We start from the raw sequence: 21,335 nt of genomic DNA, 5'->3' as shown, positions 1-21,335 counted from the left end.
GGAGGGAGGAGCTTTGTGACGCACGCCCTGACGTCCACAGGGCTATAAATACCCAGCTCTGCGCCCCTACTCCTTCAGGAGCCGCCGGCAAGGGGGCAACGAGGAAGGTTTTTTATGACATAGGCGGAAAGGAAAAGGTGGGGGAGTCTGGAGAAAAGACCCCCCCGCCCTGCGGCCCAGGAGGCGGTCACGCCCTCGGGGCGCCTCTCGCGGTGGGCTCGGTGGATGGTTGTTCCAGTGCTGGGGAAGACGGAGGGCCCCCGGAGTGGGAGGCCCGTGGGGAAGGGCAGGCTCACAACCGTGGGTGTGGCGGAGCTCCGGGAGTCCCGGCGGTGGGTCTGCCACCTGCGCCTCCTGAACTAGACGCGGAACCGGGACGCCCGCTCTCCGTTTCGCTGCCCTTCCCACCAAACCCAACGGCAAACCAAGCACAGACCCCAACGTAGGTCTTGAGGGAGCGGTGTGTATGGTTGACGTTTCCTATGGCTCTGAAGCCCGCACTCCCGCATTCTCAGCCTACAGCACCGTTGTCCCGCTCAGGCGTTAGCCCTGGGGGAGTGGGTAAAAACGCAAGCTCACAGTTCAGCACCAGGGGTCGGGGTAGTAAAAAGTTTTGGACAAGTAACCTCTAAAGGAGAGATTTGGGTAGAATTAAGCGGTCGGTTTTAAGCTCTCATTGTGTGTGTGTGTGACTACCCGTCGATGTAGTCCTGCTTGGTGTCGCAGTATTTCTCAACTTGCTCAGGACAATTTTTCTCATGGGACTGTGTTGTAGGATGTACAGCATCCCAGGTCTTGGGGCACTGAAAGGCCTCGCACACTTCCAGAGTGTGGAGTGGTTGGGGCGCGGCATACCGCCTGCGCGGAGAACCAATAGGATCACTGTACGGCCGTTCTGTCCACGGTTGGTGGCAGCAACTGCCAACTGCCTACAGAAAGGGTGTTTGGGTAGCTCCATCATGGCTGCCGGTAAGCCGCTTTTCCAAACGTGACTTATCGACTCACACTGGGGTGCAAAATGTGTACTTGAAAAAAAATTATATACACATGCACACAAAAATAGCGTATCTGTGGATCATGCATACAATTACTGCCTACATCCCTTAACGTTTAGCTTGTAGCCTGCCAAAGCTGCACTAGTGGTGTGGGGTTGTTTTGGTTGTTTTTTTTGTTTTTGTTTGTTTTTTTTTTGCGCACTAGTGGTTGTTTAAAGATAGTTTAATTCAGTAAAGGTCAAGTTGACTTAAACTTTGAGAGTAGATTTTCATTAAAGGATTCAGTACACTTAATTATATCCTCAAAAGATTTGCTTTAACCAACAGAGATTCATTTTTTTTTTTCCCTGACCTTTGGGAAGATGAAACGTGCTTTTAAATATTCAGCATTTTGTTATGACACACAACTTTTTATTAGAGGTTGGCTCCTTATATAATTCCTGTAACTAAACCCTGCAACTTAGCTCTATGAAACCCGTTACTCGACTGTAGGGATGTTGTTGACATGATTCATTATATCACACTATTCCCCTCTTTATGAGGACCTGGGGGAGAAATTTCTCCTGGGACTCCGTGTTCAGAATGCCTCTGAGTCTCCCAGGCAACTGATTTTTTATCTCAGAAACATGAACCATTTAACCAACTTTTTCCTATTTTGTGATGGCTGCCTGGTAGCTCAGGGGCTGATTTGACATGCCATCGCCATCAAAGTGTAGGATGTATGGCTTGCATGGGGATACTAACCTTACCTGTGGCTTCATCATATTTTTCCTACCATGATTTTTCCCTTACCATTGAACTCCTTTCCTTAAATAGTTCTGTTCTTTACATGTATTTATAAACCTCCTGAAATCATCTTGTACACTGAAACAGAACACACACACACACACACACACACACACACACACACTGACACACGGTTTAGGATGGCAATCTTTGCAACTCTTGAGCATTACAGGTTGGACTATGCGATACCCTTGGTACCACTTAAAATCAGAAAGGCGGCAGAAAGGGGAGAGAGGGGAAGACTAGGGCAGAGGTTAAGGGAGGATAGGAGAAAAGAGAGACGTGCATAGGGTAGTGGGTGGTGTGATACCACAAGGAAATTATACCTATTCTGATTGTTAAAGCAAAGGCTAAAAATTGTATACTGAAAGACGATCAACGTGTCCAGGGATACATTTAGAAAAATGAGGAAAAAGATGTTTTCTTGTAGAAACTCTATTCTACAATTCTATCTGATGAAGGTACAGAGAAAAAGCCAGTGCCCATGTAATTTCAAAGTATGTTTAGACACCGATACACGAGCTTAATTTATCTTTCTTGAAATTCTGCACAAAATATTTACTAAATTTTACAGAAACAAGTTTTGTTTGGTTGGTTCTTTGTTTTTACTATTATCCTAGAGTTCTCACCAGGGCTTTCCCCAGGGGGTTTAATAGTACTACTATATTGCTCATCTGCACATAATGAGCTATTGTGTGTGTGTGTGTGTGTGTGTGTGTGTGTGCGCGTGCGCGCGCGCACTCACGCCTGTGTGTTAACTACCATTAAGAATTAGCCCACTTTGCTAGAATAAATGCCTAGAAATTAGAACTAAAGGTAATAATTTCTATAGGAGACAGATTTGTTGTCAAAGCTATCATATACTATTTATAAGACCTTGTTTTTCTTCATTATAGTTGATATTACAGACATCCTGCCCAAATGATTTCTTCAAAGCCCAGACTTGTCGTACCTTATGGCCTCAAGACTCTGCTCGAGGGACTTAGCAGAGCCGTTCTCAAAACCAACCCACCAAACATCACCCAGTTTGCAGCAGTTTATTTTAAAGAACTCATTGTGTTTAGAGAAGGTTTGTTATTCCTTGAGATTATATATTTGTTGCTTTGAAAAGGAAGGCATTTTAAGTTGGGAATTTGATGTATCTAATTTCCTGCATTTATTCCTTCAGGGAATACTTCTCTGGATATAAAAGATCTCGTTAAACAATTTCATCTGATTGAAGGTAAGTACCACAAGTAGTAACAGTTTAATAATACTAGTTATAAATCATTGCATCATTACTAGCATACATTCAAGCTTCAGAATCATGCCCATAAATATTTTCTTTAATTATACTGATGTTTGTTTAATCACAGTTTAATTTTTATTATTGGATCATTTTTTTTTTTTGAAGATTGGAAACTGACATTTTGGAGGATTTTAAATCTTTAAAAGACAAACATAGGAAACACTCATCTTCAAACCATTTGGTAAAATGAGACCTAGAACAGTATGTATAAACTATGACTCAGACCCTTCCTAATGTCCTCTATCTTTAAGGAAGTACAGTGAACTTTGAAGAAAACTGGATGTTGTAGTAATAGATGCACTACTTAGGAAAGTTGTATAAACACTCTTCTTGGAAGATATTTTTATTAAGAAAAAAAAAACATCTTTTTTTCTTTTTTCCTCCTATGGTAGGTTAACTGCAGTTCTGTTGGAGGGCAAGAGATCAATTGTCACTGACCATCTTTTCTATCCCAAGTTTTTCATAGAAAGTGGTCTTCTCCAGCCCATGTCTCTGACATAGGGCTGTACAGGGCTTTGAAAAATTGTGTTTTATGTATATGTGTAAATGTCTAGGTGGACGTGACCACATGAAACTGCATTGACAGAGGAGCACCGAGAAAAGTCAGATGGGGAGTAAGAGAAAAGCATAGTTACATGGTGACAATTTGGGTGGCTCACCAAAAGCAAAAGGGTGATCCCAAGGACAGGCATGCATATCTAAAAGAATGGTAAGAAGAAGCTTTTGGCAAAATTTTGTGGAGAAAATGGGAGACTCCCGGGCAGGGAGAGAAATCACGAAGTATTTTTGCTGCTTTAGCTGGCCAACATTTTGGAATGACTGTGGAGAAAGAAAAGGTAGGATCAGTGAGTTTAAGCCACTTTTATACTCTACCAGTTTGGTGATGCCAATAGATAACATAGTCAAGATAGGGAGAAGTCAGGCGTAGGATCTAGGAAAATGTAAAAATCATGAGGGATTTGGGTCTACGGCGAAAGACCCAAAACAGAAAATGAGATTAAGGCTAGCAAGAGTCAGCATTTGAAGGGGCAGGAGAGTCCATTGCTGTGGTTCAGGAATATTTTACTATCTAGCCTGGCTTCTTCCCTGCAGGGTCCTGAGGACATTCCCAGCTTACCATGAGACACAGGTCTGGGATTTGCTTACCACCAGCAGGACATACAGACAAGTGCAAGAACCCCAACAACTCTCCCCTTCCCTGCGAAGCTTTCTCTTTGTACTCGTGCTGTCTATACCAGGAGCTATGTTTGAGAGGATTGGGATTGTGCAGGCTTACTATGTTTGAGAGTGGTGATAAAGTTGGTGAATCTTTATGGTGGGAGGTAACTAACTGGTAGCTTTAAAAAAAATTTTTTTTAATGTTTATTATTTTTGAGAGAGAGACAGAGTGCAAGCAGAAAGGGGCAGAGAGAGAGAGAGGGGGACACAGAATCTGAAGTGGGGTCCAGGCTCTGAGTTGTCTGCACAGATCCCGACGTGGGGCTCGAACTCATGAACCATGAGATCATAACCTGAGCTGAGGTCAGATGCCCAATTGTCTGAGCCACCCAGGCTCTTCTAACTGGTAGCTTTTGAGACTAATTTGTTTACTGAAGAGCTTACCCACCATTCAGCTTAACAAGTGGACTAAATTAATGTGCATTACTTTAATTAACAGACTGAATGGCTGTAGACCTAGACTGCTCTTTGGCAGTAGAGTAGAAATGAACATTGCTTATTCTAGTTTACTGGGGAGATGGGAAGGTAACATGAAGATATGACCAGAAAATATATTGATTTCATTGTTAACTAATACCAGTTTGGCTCATTTGTCTGCCTTTTATTGTTGTATCCACTGGTTTATTAATGGAAAACAGTGTCCATTAACTTAGGTCCTATCGTAGAGACTGCATGAGTCTGTGTGTATCCAGGAAAGCATCACTCTGGGCTAAAGAGGGACTATCTAGGGATATAGAGGCAGTTTCCATTTGGTAGGGCATTTCCTCCCCTGAATGACATCCTCCTATCTTCTAACTGGCTTAATTCCCCAAACGCAATTCCCGTGGGAGTGCCAAGTACATTTGGCTGCATGGTTGTTGGGTTCTCTACAATAAAAACGTAGGTAGAACAAGTGGCACCTTCTCCTTTAGACAGACTTCCCTTCTGTGGATCCCGCTGCTGTATATGGTGGCACCTATAGTACCCTACATGCTCTCTTGGTCCCAAGGATTGTGGCTCTCCCAAGATTTCAGCGATGTGCAATATGGAAGAGTGGACCATTCTTTGAGGACCATGTGAACTGACCCTTACTCTGGTCTTTCAGTCTCTTCAGCATGAGGCTAGGTCAACCTAAAGGCAGTAGCAGGTATTAGCGCTTGCTGATGTGGGGCAAAGGCTAACTCCCATCCCTAATGCATTGGTCCCCACTCACCTCCCAACTATCAGATGTGACTGTGAAAGACATTGGTTTTTGTCTACAGTACATCCTTGTGCATACCCTTTTATTTGAACACTTCATCCTGGATTTTTCTTGGAAGGAGGCCCATTTTTGGTAGCTTCTTTATAGGACAAACAGGGTTCCCCCATCTCCCAGTGCCTTTAAAAATTCATACAAACTCAAGTGATGGAAGAGGTGGGGAGGAAAAGTACCAGATACGAAGCAAACTTTTCTCACTTTTCTGTTGTCTCTCATCATTTCCTCATTTTCCAGAGCCTAGGACCTACGGGATAGTCCCTGACTGTCCAGCCAGGCCTCCACTGTGGCATTTCACCCATATATGCCTAATTTCCAAAGCAGTTCATGCTGTGAAACTTTCTTGGACTCCCTTCTTGTTTTTTTTTCCAATTTGATTAAATAGATCTCACTACCACATGAATCCATGAAAAGTGCCGCAATTTTTCAGTCTTCTCGGGAGTTTCTTTGTTAATAGAGATGAATCACTAATTGGGGGGATTTTAGAAACTCAGCTGTATTTTAAAGCAAAGAGTTGTCTCTTAAGTTCTACCACTTAGTATATGGTAGGAAAAGAAAGGAAAAAGGAATGGAATCATTGAGTACAGGCTTACCTTGGAGATATTGTGGGTTTAGTTCTAGACCACCACAATAAAGCAAATACTGCAATAAAGCCAGTCAAATGAACTTTTTTCATTTCCCAGTGCATATAAAAATTACGTTTTATACTATACTGTAGTCTATTAAGTGTGCAATAGTATTATGTCTAAAAAAAGTGTACATACCTTAACTTTACTGCTAAAAAAAAAAAGAAATAAAATGAATTAAAAGGTAACTACCCTCTGAGCTTCCAGAGAGCTTGATGGTTGCTCTTGATGGTGATGGCTGCTGACTGATCAGGGTGGCGGTCCCTGAAAGTTGGGGTATCTGTAGCAGTTTCTTAAAACGAGACAACAATAAAGTTTGCCACATCGATTGACTCTTCACGAATGATTTCTCTATGGCATGTGATGCTATTTGATAGCATTTTACCCACAGTAGAACTTCTTTCGAACCCCAGTCAGTCTTCTCAAACCCTGCTGCTACTTGAGCAACTAAGTTTATGGAATATTCTAAATTCTTTCAACAGTCTTCACCGGGATTGTAGACCATCTCAAGAAACCACTTTCTTTGCTCATCCGCAAGGAGCAACTCTTCCTCTGTTCAAGTTTTATCCTGAGACTGCAGCAATTCAGTCACTTCTTCTGGCTCCACTCCTAATTCTGGCTGTCTTGCTGTTTTCACCCCATCTGCAGTGACTTCCCCCACTGAAGTCATGAACCCCTCAAAATCATCCATGACTTTGGAATTAACTTCTTCTAGATGCCTATTAATGTTGATATTGTGACCTCTTCCCATGAGTCACAAATGTTCTTAATGGCATCTAGAATGGTGACTCCTTTCCAAAGGTTTTCAACGGACTTTGCCCAGATCCATCAGAGGAATCATTATCTTTTGCAACTATAGCCTTACAAAATGTATTTCTTAAATAATGAGATTTGAAAGTTGAAATTACTTCTTGATTCATGGACTACAGTATCGATGTATTAGCAGGTATGAAAACCACATTCACCTCATTGTACGTCTCCATCAGAGCTCTTGGATGACCAAGTACATTGTCCCTGAGCAGTAATATTTTGAAAGGAATATTTTTCTCTAAGTGGCAGGTCTCAACCCAGAGTTTAGGGGGTTTAAACTCTAAACCCTCAGTTTATTCAGTTAACCGGGGTGCCCGGGTGGCTCAGTTAAGCGTCTGACTTTGGCTCAGATCATGATTTCGCAGTCCATGAGTTCGGGCTTCGTGTTGGGCTCTGTGCTGACAGCTCAGAATCTGGAGCCTGCTTCAGATTCTGTGTCTCCCTCTCTCTCTCTGCCCCTCCCCTGCTCATGTTCTGTCTGTCTCTCTCAAAAATAAACATTAAAAAAATTAATAAAAGTAAGTAAATAAAATATTCAGTAAGCCATAGTGTAAATGGACATGCTGTTACCAGGCTTTGTTGTCCCATTTATAGAGCCCATGCAGAGTAGATTTAGCATAATTCTTAAGACCCCCAGGATTTTCAGAATAGGAAAAGAGCATTGGCTTCAACTCAAAGTCACCAGCTGCAGTAGCCCCTAACAAGACAGTCAGATTGTCCTTTGGAGCTTTGAAGGCAGGCATTGACTTCTCTCTAGCTATGAAAGTCCTAGACAGCATCTTCTAATATATGAATGTCTCACCTACATTGAAAATCTGTTGTTTAGTGTAGCCACCCTCAGTAATGCTCTAGCTAGATCTCCTGGATAATTGCGGCGGCTTCTACATCAGCACTTGCTGCTTCCCCTTGCACGTTGATGTTATGGAGACGGTGTTTTTCCTTAAACCTCATGAACCACCTCTGCTCGCTTCAGACGTTTCTTCTGCAGCTTCCTCCTCTCTCAGACTTGATAGAATTGACGAGAGTTAGGACTTTGCTCTGGATTAGGCTTTTGGTCTAAGGGAATGTTGTGGCTGGTTGGAGCTTCTATCCAGAACACTAAAACGTTCTCCCTATCAGCAATAAGGCTGTTTCGCTTTCTTATCATTCATGTGTTCACTGGTTTAGCACTTTCAATTTCCTTTAAGAACTTTTCTTTGCATTCACAACTTGGCTAACTGGTTGGCATAAGAGTTCAGCCTATCTCAGCTTTCACCATGCCTTCCTCACTAAGCTTAATCATTTTCTAGCTTTTGATTTAAAGTAAGAGACATGAGACTCTTTCTTTCACTTGAGCACTTAGAGGCCATTGTAGGGTTATCGATCGGCCTAATTTCAATATTGTTGTGTCTCAGGGAATGGGGAGGTCCCAGCAGAGGGAGAAAGATGGGGGGAACAGCCAGTCAGTGGCCTTGCTTAACAGGGTTGCCACAAACCTTCAGTTTGTAAAAAATGCAATACTTGCCAAGTAAAATAAAGTGCGATAAAATGAGGTATACCTGTACCTGTTTTGTCCTAGGTACTTACAATATATTTTGTCAATTAAGACACCTTTATAAGTAGGTAACATCATTGCAATTTTACGTGAGAAATCTGATGCTTGGGTGTGATACATAACTTGTAAGCTTCTAAATATTAAATAATTGGTAGAGTTGGGATCTAAACTGAGATCCTCCTAGAAGCATAACTCATGCTCTTTCTACAGTAAATAGCATTCTAGGATCCCTCTGGAAAAACTTGAAATTCTTCAACTAAAAGAGTGAAGGGAGAGGAATTTCAGCTCCCTTTCCCCACAGTATCTCCTCCTCTTTCACTTCTTCCTCCATCATGTTGTGTAGACCCTGAAGCCAGATTGTGCTAGTTGTCATTTTTTCAGCACTCAGTGAGGAGGGTGGGAAGCACTTTCCCGTTCAGAGCGGTGAATGTAATCTCAACACCACTATCACCTTACATCCCCCTAAGCTTAATTCAGTCCGGTTTCTAGTATCAGCCTTGTCCTGCTTCCAACAAAGGCAGGAAATAACAAACTCTTCTGAAGAACCAAGGAGGCCTAGCCCACCCTGAGTTAACCTGTTAGCTTTTCATAGTCATCTTGGACATTCTTGGCTTGGCCATAGAACAGTAATTACCGTCATGCACTGTTGTTGATCTTTGGGCCCAGTTTCAATTTCTATGCAGCACCATAGCAGTTATGTGTATCATTAGGTGTTGTCTTGAGCTACTTACTCATATCAAACATTTATGAAGTTTTTAGTTTAATTCTTAGTTTTAAAACCTTCTTTAAGTTTGTTTTTGACAGAGACAGAGCTTGAGCAGGGGAGGGGCAGAGAGAGAGGGAGAGAGAATCCCAAAGAGGCTCCACGCTGTCAGCACAGAGCCCGATGTGGGGCTCGAACTCACGAAACGGTGAGATCATGACCTGAGCTGAAGTCAAGCGTTGGAAGCTTAACCAAGTGTGCCACCTGGGTGCCCCAATTTTTAGTTTAATTCTTGTACCAAATTCTATTCTCATGCATTATTTTCATGGTTGGTTACATATACTTGTAGCTATTCTCTCTTATTAAGTAAATGAGAAATGTATCAATTTCAGGACTGCCTATACTAAATTTTGTGAAGCCCCGGTGCTTACTCTGCACTTTCTGGGCATTTTTTTTTTTTTTTTCAAGTAAGGAAATCAAGCTACACTGATGCCCTAAACAGGGATGGGTGATGTGCCAAAATGATCTTTTTATCTCTCCAAGTCTTGTATTTGTCTAGACAGGGTGGTAAAATTTGTACCAAGGTTAAGAATTACATTAAGTTGAAAAGGGTTCAAATGATTCTGTGGTGGTGATGTTGGGAAGGGGGCTTGGGTCTTTTATGCTTTTCCACTGTGTTAAGATTAATCAGTTGGGGGAATAGTCCATACTAAAGACGGCAAACAAAATAGTCAAGAGTTGGGGTCAGACTAGGGGCAGAAACAGAGCTAACTGGGATTGAGAGAGGAAGCAGATATGGCAAACCAGAAAATTAGGACGAGGTCAGGGACAGCAGGACCCAAGAGTCAGTACATGAAGGGAGAACAATTTTGAGAAATGTATCGCTCTGCTAGTCAGGAGCCTTGACAGCTCCCTGTTGTTCACAAAATCCAAACTCTTTGGTGTTGTAGGGATACTTTTGCAAAAATATTAAACTCTAATATACATGATTTCAGATAGCCTCTGATTGTTCCTGTTCACTCCGTTCATGTCTACCCATTGACGTATTCATTTGCTTTAGGAGAAAAGGCGAAAATAGCTAGAGCAAGGAAGTCGTTACTCCGTACTGAGTCTCCCAAGTTCATAGCAAGAAAGCTAACACTTTGGAGTTTTGCAGGAACCTGTTTTTGTTGAGAGAAGATCTTGGATTTTCCAGAGTGGAATTTTAATTTACAAGCCAAAGATTCTGGTAGTCAAGTTTATATTTAAAAATTTTTTTAAAAATTTGTTTTTGAGAGAGAGAGAGAAAGAGAGAGAGAGGGCGGGAGAGGCAGAGAGAGAAGGAGACACAGAAATGGAAAGGGGCTCCAGGCTCTGAGCTGTCAGCACAGAGAGGATGCAGGGCTTGAACCCATGGACTGGGAGAGCTTGACCCGAGTCGAAATTGGTTGCTTAACCGACTGAGCCACCCAGGCACCTTGCAAGGTTTTATTTTATATATGCCAGGGAGGAGGGGGGTGGGTGGGTAAAGTTAGGATATAAGCTCGTCTCCTGCTGCAAAGGGAGGGGAAGTGAGAAGTCCTTCCTGGCAATGGGACTGTGGTACTCTGGCGTGCATAACAATTGCCAGCTGAGATCCAGAGCAGTTGTAAGGAAGGTAAAATCTGTGATTGGAATTCCCTAAAACGTGAACAAAACGCTTGCTCTTTGCTTTCCTGGGTGCCTCTCAGAGAAGCAGTGTGATTAGCATCGTTCAACATAACCTATGCTACATTCAGCACCTCCACCATAATTGTAATTGTGATCAGACATTCAGTAAGTATTTGTTGAATAAAAAATTCTATTTGAAGCAGTAGAGTAGAAATAATGGAGAGTCTTTCTCAGATGGGCCTGAGATAAGATTTCTGATGCCCCAGGATCTGCATGTGGCTTTTAGTTGGTGCAGATGTGTTTCGATTGTCCCAGAGTGCTGAAATCGCAGGGCGTCGGGCTGAGAAAAGTGCAGTTACTCAACCTGCCAGCTGAGAGCTACAGCACAAAATGTCCAAGCTGGGACTGAATCAAAATTGGCAGCTAGGCCTCAGAGGCTAAAGAGGAACAAATTAGGAAGGGCTCTCCCAGTCCTTGAGTGAAGTAACAGGCCACATTTTTCACAGGGTGGAAATACTTCAGGAAATACAGCAAAGTCAGAGACAACGCCCAGAGCACAGGCAATAGGTGCTGTGCCTCCACCAGAGGTCACAGACAGGTGGCAGGAAAGGGCTACATGGGTCAGAACCAGAGCTAACTCTCACATTCACATTCCCTCTTTAGAAGCGGGAGAACCTTCGATAAAAGAGCGATACCCCAAAAGGGTGAATAATTAACCAATTAACCAAAGGAGACTTTTAAACTGGAAGGGATAAATACTTTAAACCTAGATCAACTAAATTTTGCCATGTAGAAATGAGCATTTTAATGCAGACAGAGAAAGTAATGCTTTGTGACAAGTCTGTCATAGTGTGTAAATTTTCATCCCTTTACAGGCCCCTGAATGCAAACGCAGCTTCCTGCAATCTGCATCTATCCTGCCTTTGCAATCCTCGCTCCCATTAAGTACAAGACAGTTTGTTGTCTTCTGAGTTTTGCTTTATGCTGCTCCCCTCTCCAGGAGTTCCTTTCCACCTTTCAAGTGCTACATATCCTTAAAGCCCAATTCATTATTTCATTTAACAAATATGTACATTCCTACCCACTGCCAGATGTTGTGCTAGGTGAGATTCAGTGGGGAAGGAGAGAGTTCACTTTCAGCTCTGATGGAGGGGCTGGTATCACACCTAGCCTCCTATCAACAGCCATAATGCTGAAGAAAGTGTACAAAACAAAGTCCAGTGCCTGGATACTTGGAAGAAGAGATTCACAGAAAGTGAGCCCCTCATTCATCCTCGCAGCATTTTTCAAACTCTTGCACAGGGAAAGCGAGGCCAAGCAGAGAGAGTGGAAGTGTCCCTGGGAAGAGGAAATGCAGAAGCAGAGTTAGGGGCTACTAATATGGCTAGGATTCAAGCAACAAAGTATCTGAGGGAGTGTTTGCAGAGAAGAATCCCACTCCCCTACCCCCATAAAAAAACGCAAAGCCCTTTTCATTGGGGTTGCTGGCCAACCCCGAGCTGCTTGCCTGTGGAGGACGGCTTGGGGCTTAGCCGGGAAGAGCTGGGCGGCCCCCGGCCGCCGCGGGGGGGGGGGGGGGGTTTGAGAAGTAGTGTGCTGTTGGTGTGGAGGAGGTTGGGCCCAGCCGAGATGAAGAGACTTGTGAAACTCTGGCCATGCAGTTGAGACTCCAGGAAGGTCAAAGCCAAGGAATAATAAATCTTGTAAGAGGAGTAAGAACAAAACTGAAACACACTTTGTGCTTTTCCTGCAGATAGCATTCTGGTATTAGGGAAACATTTCCCCAAGAGAGAATCCTCAGTGCGGCAAGCAGATGTGACCGCGTGCAACAAGGAAGGGCCGGGGGGGGGGGGGGGCAGGCAGATGCGGAGCTGAGAAAAGGGGCTCACAGCAGTTTTCCAGTCCTAGGAGTTTCTACACGTCGCCAGCCCTCTCGCCATCCCCAGCCATGGGAACTTCTTCCTGCCCGAGGACTCACCGAGTCCACACGTACACATGGGTCCAGAGTTCTCTCTCGGCCCCTCTTGTCTGGGTCAGTACGGCTTGGCCTGCATTATCACATCTTGCCAGCAAGATCACTACCATTTTTAGGCTAGACTAGACGGGGCTTCCTAACGTAGAAGTGTCCTGTAGTCAAGTTTTCCGATTCATCGTTAAATTTTATATATGCATTTTCTTAAATTGAGGAATGCCTTTATTAACATGACAGCATTTGTTTCATTAATAAGCTATTCCATCAGCTGAAGATGAGGTCACTTACTGCTCGGGTTGAAGTCTTGCCCTCTGCCCTCTGGTTTTGTGTAGGAGTTTAGATCAGAAGCTTTTTCCATGGAGGTTTTCAACTCAATTCTAGGCAGTTATGGTCTTTTCCCTGACGCTGACCAGCTGAAGTGGTATCTGATTATGCGTTTTGTCACCATGCTACTCAGGGTCACTTAGTTCTGAGGAGATGAACTGACTGAGGGATCTTTTGAGTGGATCAGGACAGGGAAGTTTCATTACCCACACGAAATCACTGATGTTGGGAAATAAAGCAAACTCTTTTGTGTTCGTGTATGTACTGCCATCTGAATGTTCTGTTACTGCTTTAAAATTTGGTGGCAGGTGGAGGGGGACACACGCTTATTAACCCATCCGGCTGTTTGTTAGTAGAGAGATGGTCAGAAGGAACGACACGAGAGAAGAAACCAGAATGTGTAAAAGAACCGGTAGGAACATCCATAGTTTCCCACGAACCTACACGGATGGAAAAATCTACAGACACAGAGGAGGACAATATAGCTGGACCACTGTTCATCAGCAAAACCACTCAGTTCCCATCAGTTCATGCTGAGCTGCTCCCAGAGCCCGAGGAGACGTCCGAAGCCGCTCGAGGCTCCAGTTCAAAGCCAACTACCTCTAAGGCTATGAGCCCACCGTCGTCACCGTCTCCGGCAGCTGGCTCCCCGGAGTTTGCTTATGTCCCAGCCGACCCAGCTCAGTTTGCTGCTCAGACGTTAGGTAACGTTGCATCTATTCATTCTGATCAGTCTGACGTGTTAATGGTGGATGTGGCAACAAGTTTGCCTGTGTTTTCCAAGGAGGTACTCAGCTCAGAGGCTGCTGAAGATGCCGCGGCGGCCACTCCTGCTGTGTATTCTGCAGAGGTGGTGGCCCTGCAGGTTCTGAGCCAAACATCTGTCCGTGTAGATTTGGGTTCTGAATCTAAAGACGATCACGCTGAGCCATCAACGGCTTCCTCATTCCCCTTGCAGGATGAACAAGACCCTCCTGCTTACGATCAAGCTCCTGAGGTCCATTTGCAGGCTGATATTGAGGTCACATCATTCGTTCATATATCCTCTATCTATAACGATGAGCCTGTGACTGAAGGAGTCACTTACGTCGAGCAAATACCAGAGCACATAGTTATCCCTTTCACTGATGACGTTGCTACTCTTAAAGAAAATGATCAGTCATCACCCTCTGGTCCCATTGCTGTAGCACTCATGAGGGGCTCAGGCAAAGCCGTAGGTTCTGGAAAACGTGCACAGTCGGAGGAGGACGCAGAATATTCCTCGGTGCAAATGGAGGCAGAAGCAGTTCTGTACTCCAACACCTCCCTGCAAGGTCCGCCTGCACAACTCCAGGATGCAGAGGGCTCTACCAATGCAGTAGGCTCTGAAAAATCTTTGCACCTTGAAATGGAGTTTACTGCTCTAGTCCCTGGCAATCCTGGGCAGGAGGAATCCGGGGAAAACTCTGCCACCCAGGAGATGGAGGCCACACTTGCGCTCTCTGGGGAAGCTGCCAAAGCAGGGAGCTTGGGTGCACCTGTAAGGTCATCTGGTGGTCCCCCCATTCCTGTTCCAGAAGGTCTTACTGAGCCAGAAATCGAACCAGAGAGGGAAGCAGCACCCGAACAAGGTTTGATGGAGCCAGGTAAGAAAATTAGATGCTGACAAAATTAAAGATTACATTTCAGGTGCCATCTAGATTTCAGGTAACCCCTAGGTAGGCTCTCTACAGATGGGTCGAAAGACTTTTAAATAGTTCTTAAAATGGCAAACCTACGTAAAGGCTTTGTTGAATTTGAGATTTTACTCTTACAAGATGAGTGATTTTAAAGTGACATCACCAAAGCTTGGCCTCAGAGTTTGCTCCACCTGGCACTTTTGGACACGGCACAGATAGTGAAGAACCCTAAGAGCCAACTGTCGAGCCAACTGTCAGGCCCAAGATACGTGAGGTGGCCGCGGTGGTGTTGGTTTGCAATTCCTCACTTGTGAACATAAACTCCAACCGCACAACGCCTTCCGGAGGCTGCGGCCTGTGGCGCGTCAGGGAAATGGTGGTGTGTCGCCCTTGCTTTCGCGCTGCGTCAGGAGAGCTCTGCGAACGGGTGTGGGGAGCTGGCCTGACCCCGGCCTCCTGGCTGAGGGCTCCTGCAGCCAACGGGGGGGGGCTTCACGCCTGGATGGCGAGGACGGGTCAGGCCCAAGTTCTGTCACACGGGAGAGCACGGAGGACCACCGGGCACTGGCACTGCCGAAACGACGGGTCTCCTGCCAGCTCCCTTGACGGGTGCTAACACCCCGCTGCTTTCGGGGCTGCTGGATCTTTCGGGGGCTTTCCCGTGACACAGACACGATTTGACCTCTCTCTCCATCTAACTGTGGCGTTTGGTCCACCCTGCCCCCGGCCTCCTGTCTTCTCCCTTTTAGGGACGGATGGGTCATACAGGAGCCAACCTCCCCCATTCCTTTTGCAGAAACACTCTAAACTGCGGCTCTTCCCAGAGCCAGAATGGTCAAGTGTTACCAAAGCAGGTGTTCGGGGATCAAATTCTGTCTGGCAGTGTGACGGGGTCCTGCACAGCTGAGAAGGCAGAGGGCAGCGTTGGGAGCTGGCACGCAGGATGGGCACTACACTCGTGGTTTATGCAGCACTGGCATCCCGAGTGTTTTCAGGGCCTCGCCCTTTCTAAAGCACTACGAGGATATTTCAAATGGAAGACTGGGCTTGTCCATATTTTTAATTGGCTTTGCAGAAGGATCAATTGACAGTATCTGAAGCTACTGAAAACTTACCAGTTTAATCATGTGCATAGTGTTATTTTCTGGGGAAGAAGAAAAGCTACACCGGGGATACAAGGCCCAGGGCTCACAAGGTGAACTTAGCACACTCTGGGCAAACTCTATTAGGAAGGAGTTTCGCCTCCGTCCCATCTTCTGTGACTCAGCTCTCCACGACAGTATGGTCTTCACTAGGCAAGTCAAACTTGACATCATAGATTCCTGGGGGTTAGATGGATGGCACTCCCTAGACCTTTTTTTTTTTTTAATGTTTATTTATGTTTGAGACAGAGAGAGACAGAGTGCGAGTGAGGGAGGGGCAGACAGAGGGGGAGACAGAGAATCTGAAATAGGCTCTCGGCTCCAGAACCCGACGTGGGGCTCGAACTCACCAACCGTGAGATCATGACCTGAGCCCAAGTTGGATGCTTAACCGACTGAGCCACCCAGGTGCCCCTAGACCTCTTTTTTCTTAATCCCTCTGAGACCAACAGGCCTCATACTGCCACCTAGGACCTTTGACCTCAAGCCTCGCCTAAAAGGGGTGCTCTCTGGGGTTCTGAGTCCTAGATCATGAGATGATTGTACGTGGGGACAAATTAATGGGAGATGATGGTGCCTGTGAAGGGCCCGAGATAACTGATAATGTAATCAAAAGATGATGCCCCATGCAGACTTTAGTAAAGAAAAAATCACTCTGCAGCTGCATTAACACTTTTTCAGTGGCTTCACACGCCCTTCAGTTGATTGTTTTGGTAAAGCCACTAGTTTGGTAAAGTCCTCTCTGAGGATGCTGTGACAGCCCCATCTAATGGGGGTGTCCCTTGAAGCGGCACTTATCATGAGATTGCTTCTTTAGCCACGACTCTAGTGCCCCTGCCGCTTGCTGTCCCAACACTGTTCTCGTTTTCCAACTGGACAGAACCGCTCTTCTTTCACATTACCAAACACTATTTAGCCCTCTCTCTAGCATGCTTTATGGCACATATTTACTGCTCCAGCTGTTTATATGTAAACTTATAAAGACATTTCTGTGCATAGCGCCTGATACAGAGACCAAACCTTTAATGCCTGCAAATTTTTTTTTTTTATAGCCATAGCAGCAAGCGAAGCAGGACCACCACCACCATATTCTAACATGTGGACCCTTTATTGTCTAACTGATATGAATCAACAAAGTCGCCCATCACCGCCACCTGCACCTGTGCCTTTCCCCCAAGCAACCCTCTATTTATCTAATCCTAAGGATCCACAGTTTCTGCAGCAGCCACCGAAAGTTACTTCTCCAACTTACGTGATGCTGGACGACAGCAAGAAGACCAGTGCCCCACCTTTTATTTTAGTAGGCTCAAATGTTCAGGAAGCTCAGGATTGGAAACCTCTTCCTGGACATGCTGTTGTTTCTCAGTCAGATGCCTTGAAGAGATACACTGCAGTCCAAGTACCCATCGCTGTTCCTGCAGATCAGAAATTCCAGAAACATACCCCAAACCCCCAGAATGGTAGTCCTCCGCCAAGTGGACAAGATGTCCCCAGGCCACAAAGCCCAGTTTTTCTCTCTGTCGCATTCCCAGAAGATGTAGCCAAAAAAGGTTCAGGATCTGGTGACAAACGTACCCCCTGTGGAAGTTATGGTATTGCTGGAGAGATAACTGTGACCACCGCCCATGTCCGCAGAGCAGAAACTGGGAACTGGTAGGTGCGTTTTCCTACCATAATGTGTGGGCCTTGGCTTGCTCCTAGTGTTTGATTTGCTGATCTGGAGGTTGAGGTGTTTATGAAAATTGCATTGAGATATGCAAGGAGTTGGTGTATACTCAAATTTGATGAGGTTACTATCTCCAAGTTCATTGCCCCCAATTGCTAATAAATGCACAGTGTGTGTACTGCACCGTGAGGACTCTGACTTGGTGCCTAATACATGAACCGATCCACTCGATCACCTTGGGAATATGGGTTCTTCATCTAGCCCCTGGAAGATACTAGAAAAGGGGTAGATTTATAAGAAGACATTCTGTAGGAACTGTATAATCCAATTGGTGTGTTAAAGGGTGGGTCGGAGCAGAGACAAGACATGAGCACTGGGGACAACTGGAGAGAGATAAGAGATTGTGTGTAGAGCAGTATGTTTGTTCCCTCTTAGAGTGAAGATTTATAGATTTACACAGTAGGAGTCTGGAAACGCCCTGAAGAGCCCAAACTGGAATGAACTGTGGATAAGACAGTTTTATCACTCACAGATCATCTTTAAATTCTTTATCTACCCAGTACTTAATGCCACGTCCTGTGCTCGTCCCTCCTTCCTGAGGTGGGTAGGCAGGGCACACCAGGGACCTTCCCACTTGGGGAAAGCACCAGAGGTAATTACACCATGGGAAGTAGGGTGAACCAAACAAGATGCTGACAGGTGTTCAGGCCCAGATGCAAACTGACCACTGAGTGAGTGCAAGGAGCCAGCCTTGTAGAGACCCCACAGACCAGGCCTAGGGCTTAAAAGAGCAGGAGTCTGAGACACCCCAAGGAGGCCAAAATGAGAGCGGCTGGGAAGAGCCGGGACAGCACCTAAGAGGACGCTGGAGCTGTGAAGAGAGGACCCTATGAGTCAGGGCCCCTGTGTCCCTAGGAGAGAGACTGGGGTTAAAAGCTCAGTAGGAAGCCAGAGCTGGAGGTCACTAGAGGGAGCAGAGACACGAGTTAAGGAGGTATAATGCAACTGTTAAACCCACACCCCCACGAGTTCTGCTCCTTAAAACAATTTGTGGGAATTTCAAGCTGAACATCTGATGGGCAAAAGCTCCATTTCCTTCACAGGCAGGTTCGAATACTACATCGCATTTAAGGAGACAACTCAGTTATCAAATCTTAGGCCTATGTGCCCTTATTCATCACCCCCTTTGTAGACTTTTAGCAGAATTGTCAAAATGGCTTTCTCAGCATGAAATGCTGGGATATTTCGCTGCAAATACAGGTAAATGAGTAGATAAGAATTTAATGACAGTGCAGACCTCGTATTTCTGATCTGCCGTTCTTTTTACTTGTTCATTTTCATGATTAAACAATTCACTGTTTGCATTCCTAACAGATGCCAGTAGTGACGCCATTTGAGTCAACGTTGAAGGTGGAGTCTGCCACCCCGTGTAATTTGTCAATAAACTTCATGCAAGCATAAAGCCTTGTGTTCTCATTTTGTAATTCAGGACAACCGATTACAGAAGGCCATAAATCTTTGCAGACTTGCAGAGCCTTTTCCAACTCTGTATATACACCGTAGAAGAAAAAACTCTCACTCTATTAACACATCTCCTCACACATTTCCTAGGTGGGCATTCCCACTTGGGAAGTCCATGTTTGGTGTGCACACCAGGGGAATACAGGGGGCACCTCAGTGTAATACTGTATTTACCCAGATAACACTCCCCAGTGCTGACTGCCTCCTGAGCCTGTGCTGGTTAGCTCTGTGGCCCCGCGGACGGCAGGACCACGAGGGCTCTGTGCACGGGCACTCGATAATTTAGGATCCTACCAATTGCCAACATCAGTATATTTGAAAGTTTAAGAAACCACACTTTTGGGGAACATTCTAAAGCCTTTATTTAGCATCAGGTAGATTATTTCATTGTAACACTTGTTAACTTCAAGACAGCAATTAAAATAATTTACTGGCAGCTACCTAAAGCCCCTTGGAGCAAGATCTCAGTCCGGGGTTGGGTGGATAAATACCATTAGATTAATGTACCCCAATGAAAGGGGCAAAGCTACTGTATAGTAGGTCTCCATACAGATTTTAAGTACACGGGGGCCTTACGTACTTGCAATGCACAAGACCCCCTATTGTATAGTTTGGTACTTATAATACATGAGTGCAACTTCACGTCTCAGGTGGCCTTTGCCACAAAAGTTGAAGCATTTATAAAGGTTTGTCATTATGTAATGATGGTGATTAGAATCTATTTCTAGGGCATTTTTGTGAACTAGATTTTATACAAATTTTCAATTCAAACACCTTTTAATTCTAAGGACCATGATTACAGAAAATTGTAAAAGTAAATTCAGAGCACTAAAATACCTTTTCCAGTTTAAGTTTTTAGAATTTTCAAATCAGGAACAAGTTTTTCTTTTTGGAAGTGGGAAGAGGTAAAATTGAGAGGATTAGTACGAAGAAAAGCCATCTTTTTAACGTAGTCTTTACACAATGACATAACCTTCTCTACATTTGAGCACATTAACATTGTATAGAAGAGTTCTAAACATTTCAAAGTCACATCTAAAACATTCAAGCATGACAGCATAAAAATATTGAAAATAACTTGATTTGGGACTACTATATAATTCCATAAAGCTAAAGTTACAGTTGGGTATAAACTTTCAGTAGATATGGCAACAGCAACCATAAAAAGCATTTTCTCCACACAGTTTCTCTTACCTCTCTAAAACAGTGTTCCAAAGAAGTAAGTTTGGATAGCAAAATTACCCATTTTTCCTGACTTTCCTCACCAATATCACCTCATGCCCTACTTTTGTTGAGTGAAATGCAAGTTATCTCAGAGCAGGTTTTTTCTTTTTTTAAAAGATGAGTAGAAACCAAGGAAAAAATTTAAAAACATAGGTTTAAGACTTATTTATAGATTAGCCAAACACCCTGACTTGTGTGCATTTTAATAAATGTCAGGCAAATTGAAGTAGTTTCTGTCCCAGTAGCTGCCCGAGTAAAGCCAGTCCTGTGCTCCATTGTAGGGATTAGGACCTTGATGGAACCACCTGTTTAAAAAGAAAGCACAAGATTGATGGGGGAAGCTGAAATCACAGGGTACCTGCCACTTCGCCCTGAGTTACGGATTTCCAAAGAGACTTTTAAAGAAGTCCTATTGTTCTTAGAGACCGCCTATATACTATAGAGAGTAGGAGTCCAAAAGATATGATGATACCACACAAAAGGTTCGTGAGTTTTTTCACAGCATTCAGCAAGAGTACTCAACAGAAGTAGGATCTTCTGTCTAGTGGGATAAGAACAATACTATTTGTCTAATTGTTCACTCTCTAGCCACATTATCTTCCACCAGGAGGCTTTTCTTTTTTTTTTTAAGGTTTAAGGAATTAGGACAAGGAAACGAACTTTTATGAACTTTGGCAACATACCAGAATAACAGGTAAGCTACTGGCTTCAGAGTTGATGCCCCGTAAACTCAAAGCAGAAGTGGAAAGTCAGAGAAGTCTGATTTTAAAGACCATGATCTTTCCAATCTACTGTGCCACACCTAATCTGCTGAGACTAGTCCTCACCTTCCTGGGTCTCCATTTTCTCCAGGCTAATACGAATTCTTAGGTTGCATCTAGCGGTTAACATCCGTATCTGTCTTTTCTAGTTCTGCACAGAGGTGCCCTAATCATTTTCTTACCCTTTAAAAAACATCACATCACTGTTTCCGATAGCCCCAGTGTTCTTCAGGTAATGGAAATG

The 21,335-nt window shown here is 44.4% G+C and overlaps 2 protein-coding genes and 1 long non-coding RNA gene across 12 annotated transcripts in view; 2 read left to right on the top strand and 1 right to left on the bottom strand.

Annotated features, from left to right (window-relative positions):
- The first annotated feature begins 26 nt into the window (after positions 1 to 26).
- Positions 27 to 19,047, top strand: CABYR (calcium binding tyrosine phosphorylation regulated). Of its 6 annotated transcripts, none has more exons than XM_040479212.1 (6): positions 27 to 137; positions 2,678 to 2,850; positions 2,950 to 3,003; positions 13,473 to 13,823; positions 16,972 to 17,576; positions 18,960 to 19,047. In XM_040479212.1, exons 2-5 carry the CDS (start codon positions 2,703 to 2,705, stop codon positions 17,574 to 17,576), a joined length of 1,158 nt encoding a protein of 385 aa, XP_040335146.1. In that variant the 5' UTR covers positions 27 to 137; positions 2,678 to 2,702; the 3' UTR covers positions 18,960 to 19,047. The 6 variants fall into 6 exon arrangements, with proteins under 6 accessions (XP_040335146.1, XP_040335147.1, XP_040335150.1 ...); XM_040479213.1 differs by lacking the exon at positions 27 to 137 and adding an exon at positions 281 to 442; XM_040479216.1 differs by lacking the exon at positions 27 to 137 and adding an exon at positions 281 to 460.
- On the top strand, positions 10,196 to 11,913 carry LOC121033083 (uncharacterized). Its single transcript, XR_005791691.1, has 2 exons — positions 10,196 to 10,422; positions 11,699 to 11,913. It is a non-coding gene; the product is annotated as an uncharacterized LOC121033083 (long non-coding RNA).
- Positions 19,048 to 19,450: 403 nt separating the features above from the next.
- The window catches only part of OSBPL1A (oxysterol binding protein like 1A), a 248,714-nt gene continuing 246,829 nt past the window's right edge, over positions 19,451 to 21,335 (bottom strand). For all 5 annotated transcript variants that reach the window (XM_040479203.1, XM_040479204.1, XM_040479206.1 and 2 more), the window contains one exon: positions 19,451 to 20,635. In XM_040479203.1, the coding sequence (XP_040335137.1) occupies positions 20,533 to 20,635 (103 nt within the window). In that variant the 3' untranslated portion in view covers positions 19,451 to 20,532. The remainder of the gene's footprint in view (positions 20,636 to 21,335) is intronic.

Source organism: Herpailurus yagouaroundi, unplaced genomic scaffold (assembly GCF_014898765.1).
Source record: "Herpailurus yagouaroundi ecotype Mexico unplaced genomic scaffold, PumYag 142, whole genome shotgun sequence".
Lineage (NCBI taxonomy): Eukaryota > Metazoa > Chordata > Mammalia > Carnivora > Felidae > Herpailurus > Herpailurus yagouaroundi.
Note: the sequence above shows the minus strand (reverse complement) of the source record. Positions and strands in the feature narration are given on the sequence as shown.

Coding starts and splice junctions, on each gene's coding strand:
- CABYR (XM_040479210.1), top strand. CDS start 13,865: ATGGTGGATGTGGCAACAAGTTTGCCTGTGTTTTCCAAGGAGGTACTC. Junction 14,745..16,971: donor ACAAGGTTTGATGGAGCCAG/GTAAGAAAATTA, acceptor TTTTTTTTATAG/CCATAGCAGCAAGCGAAGCA.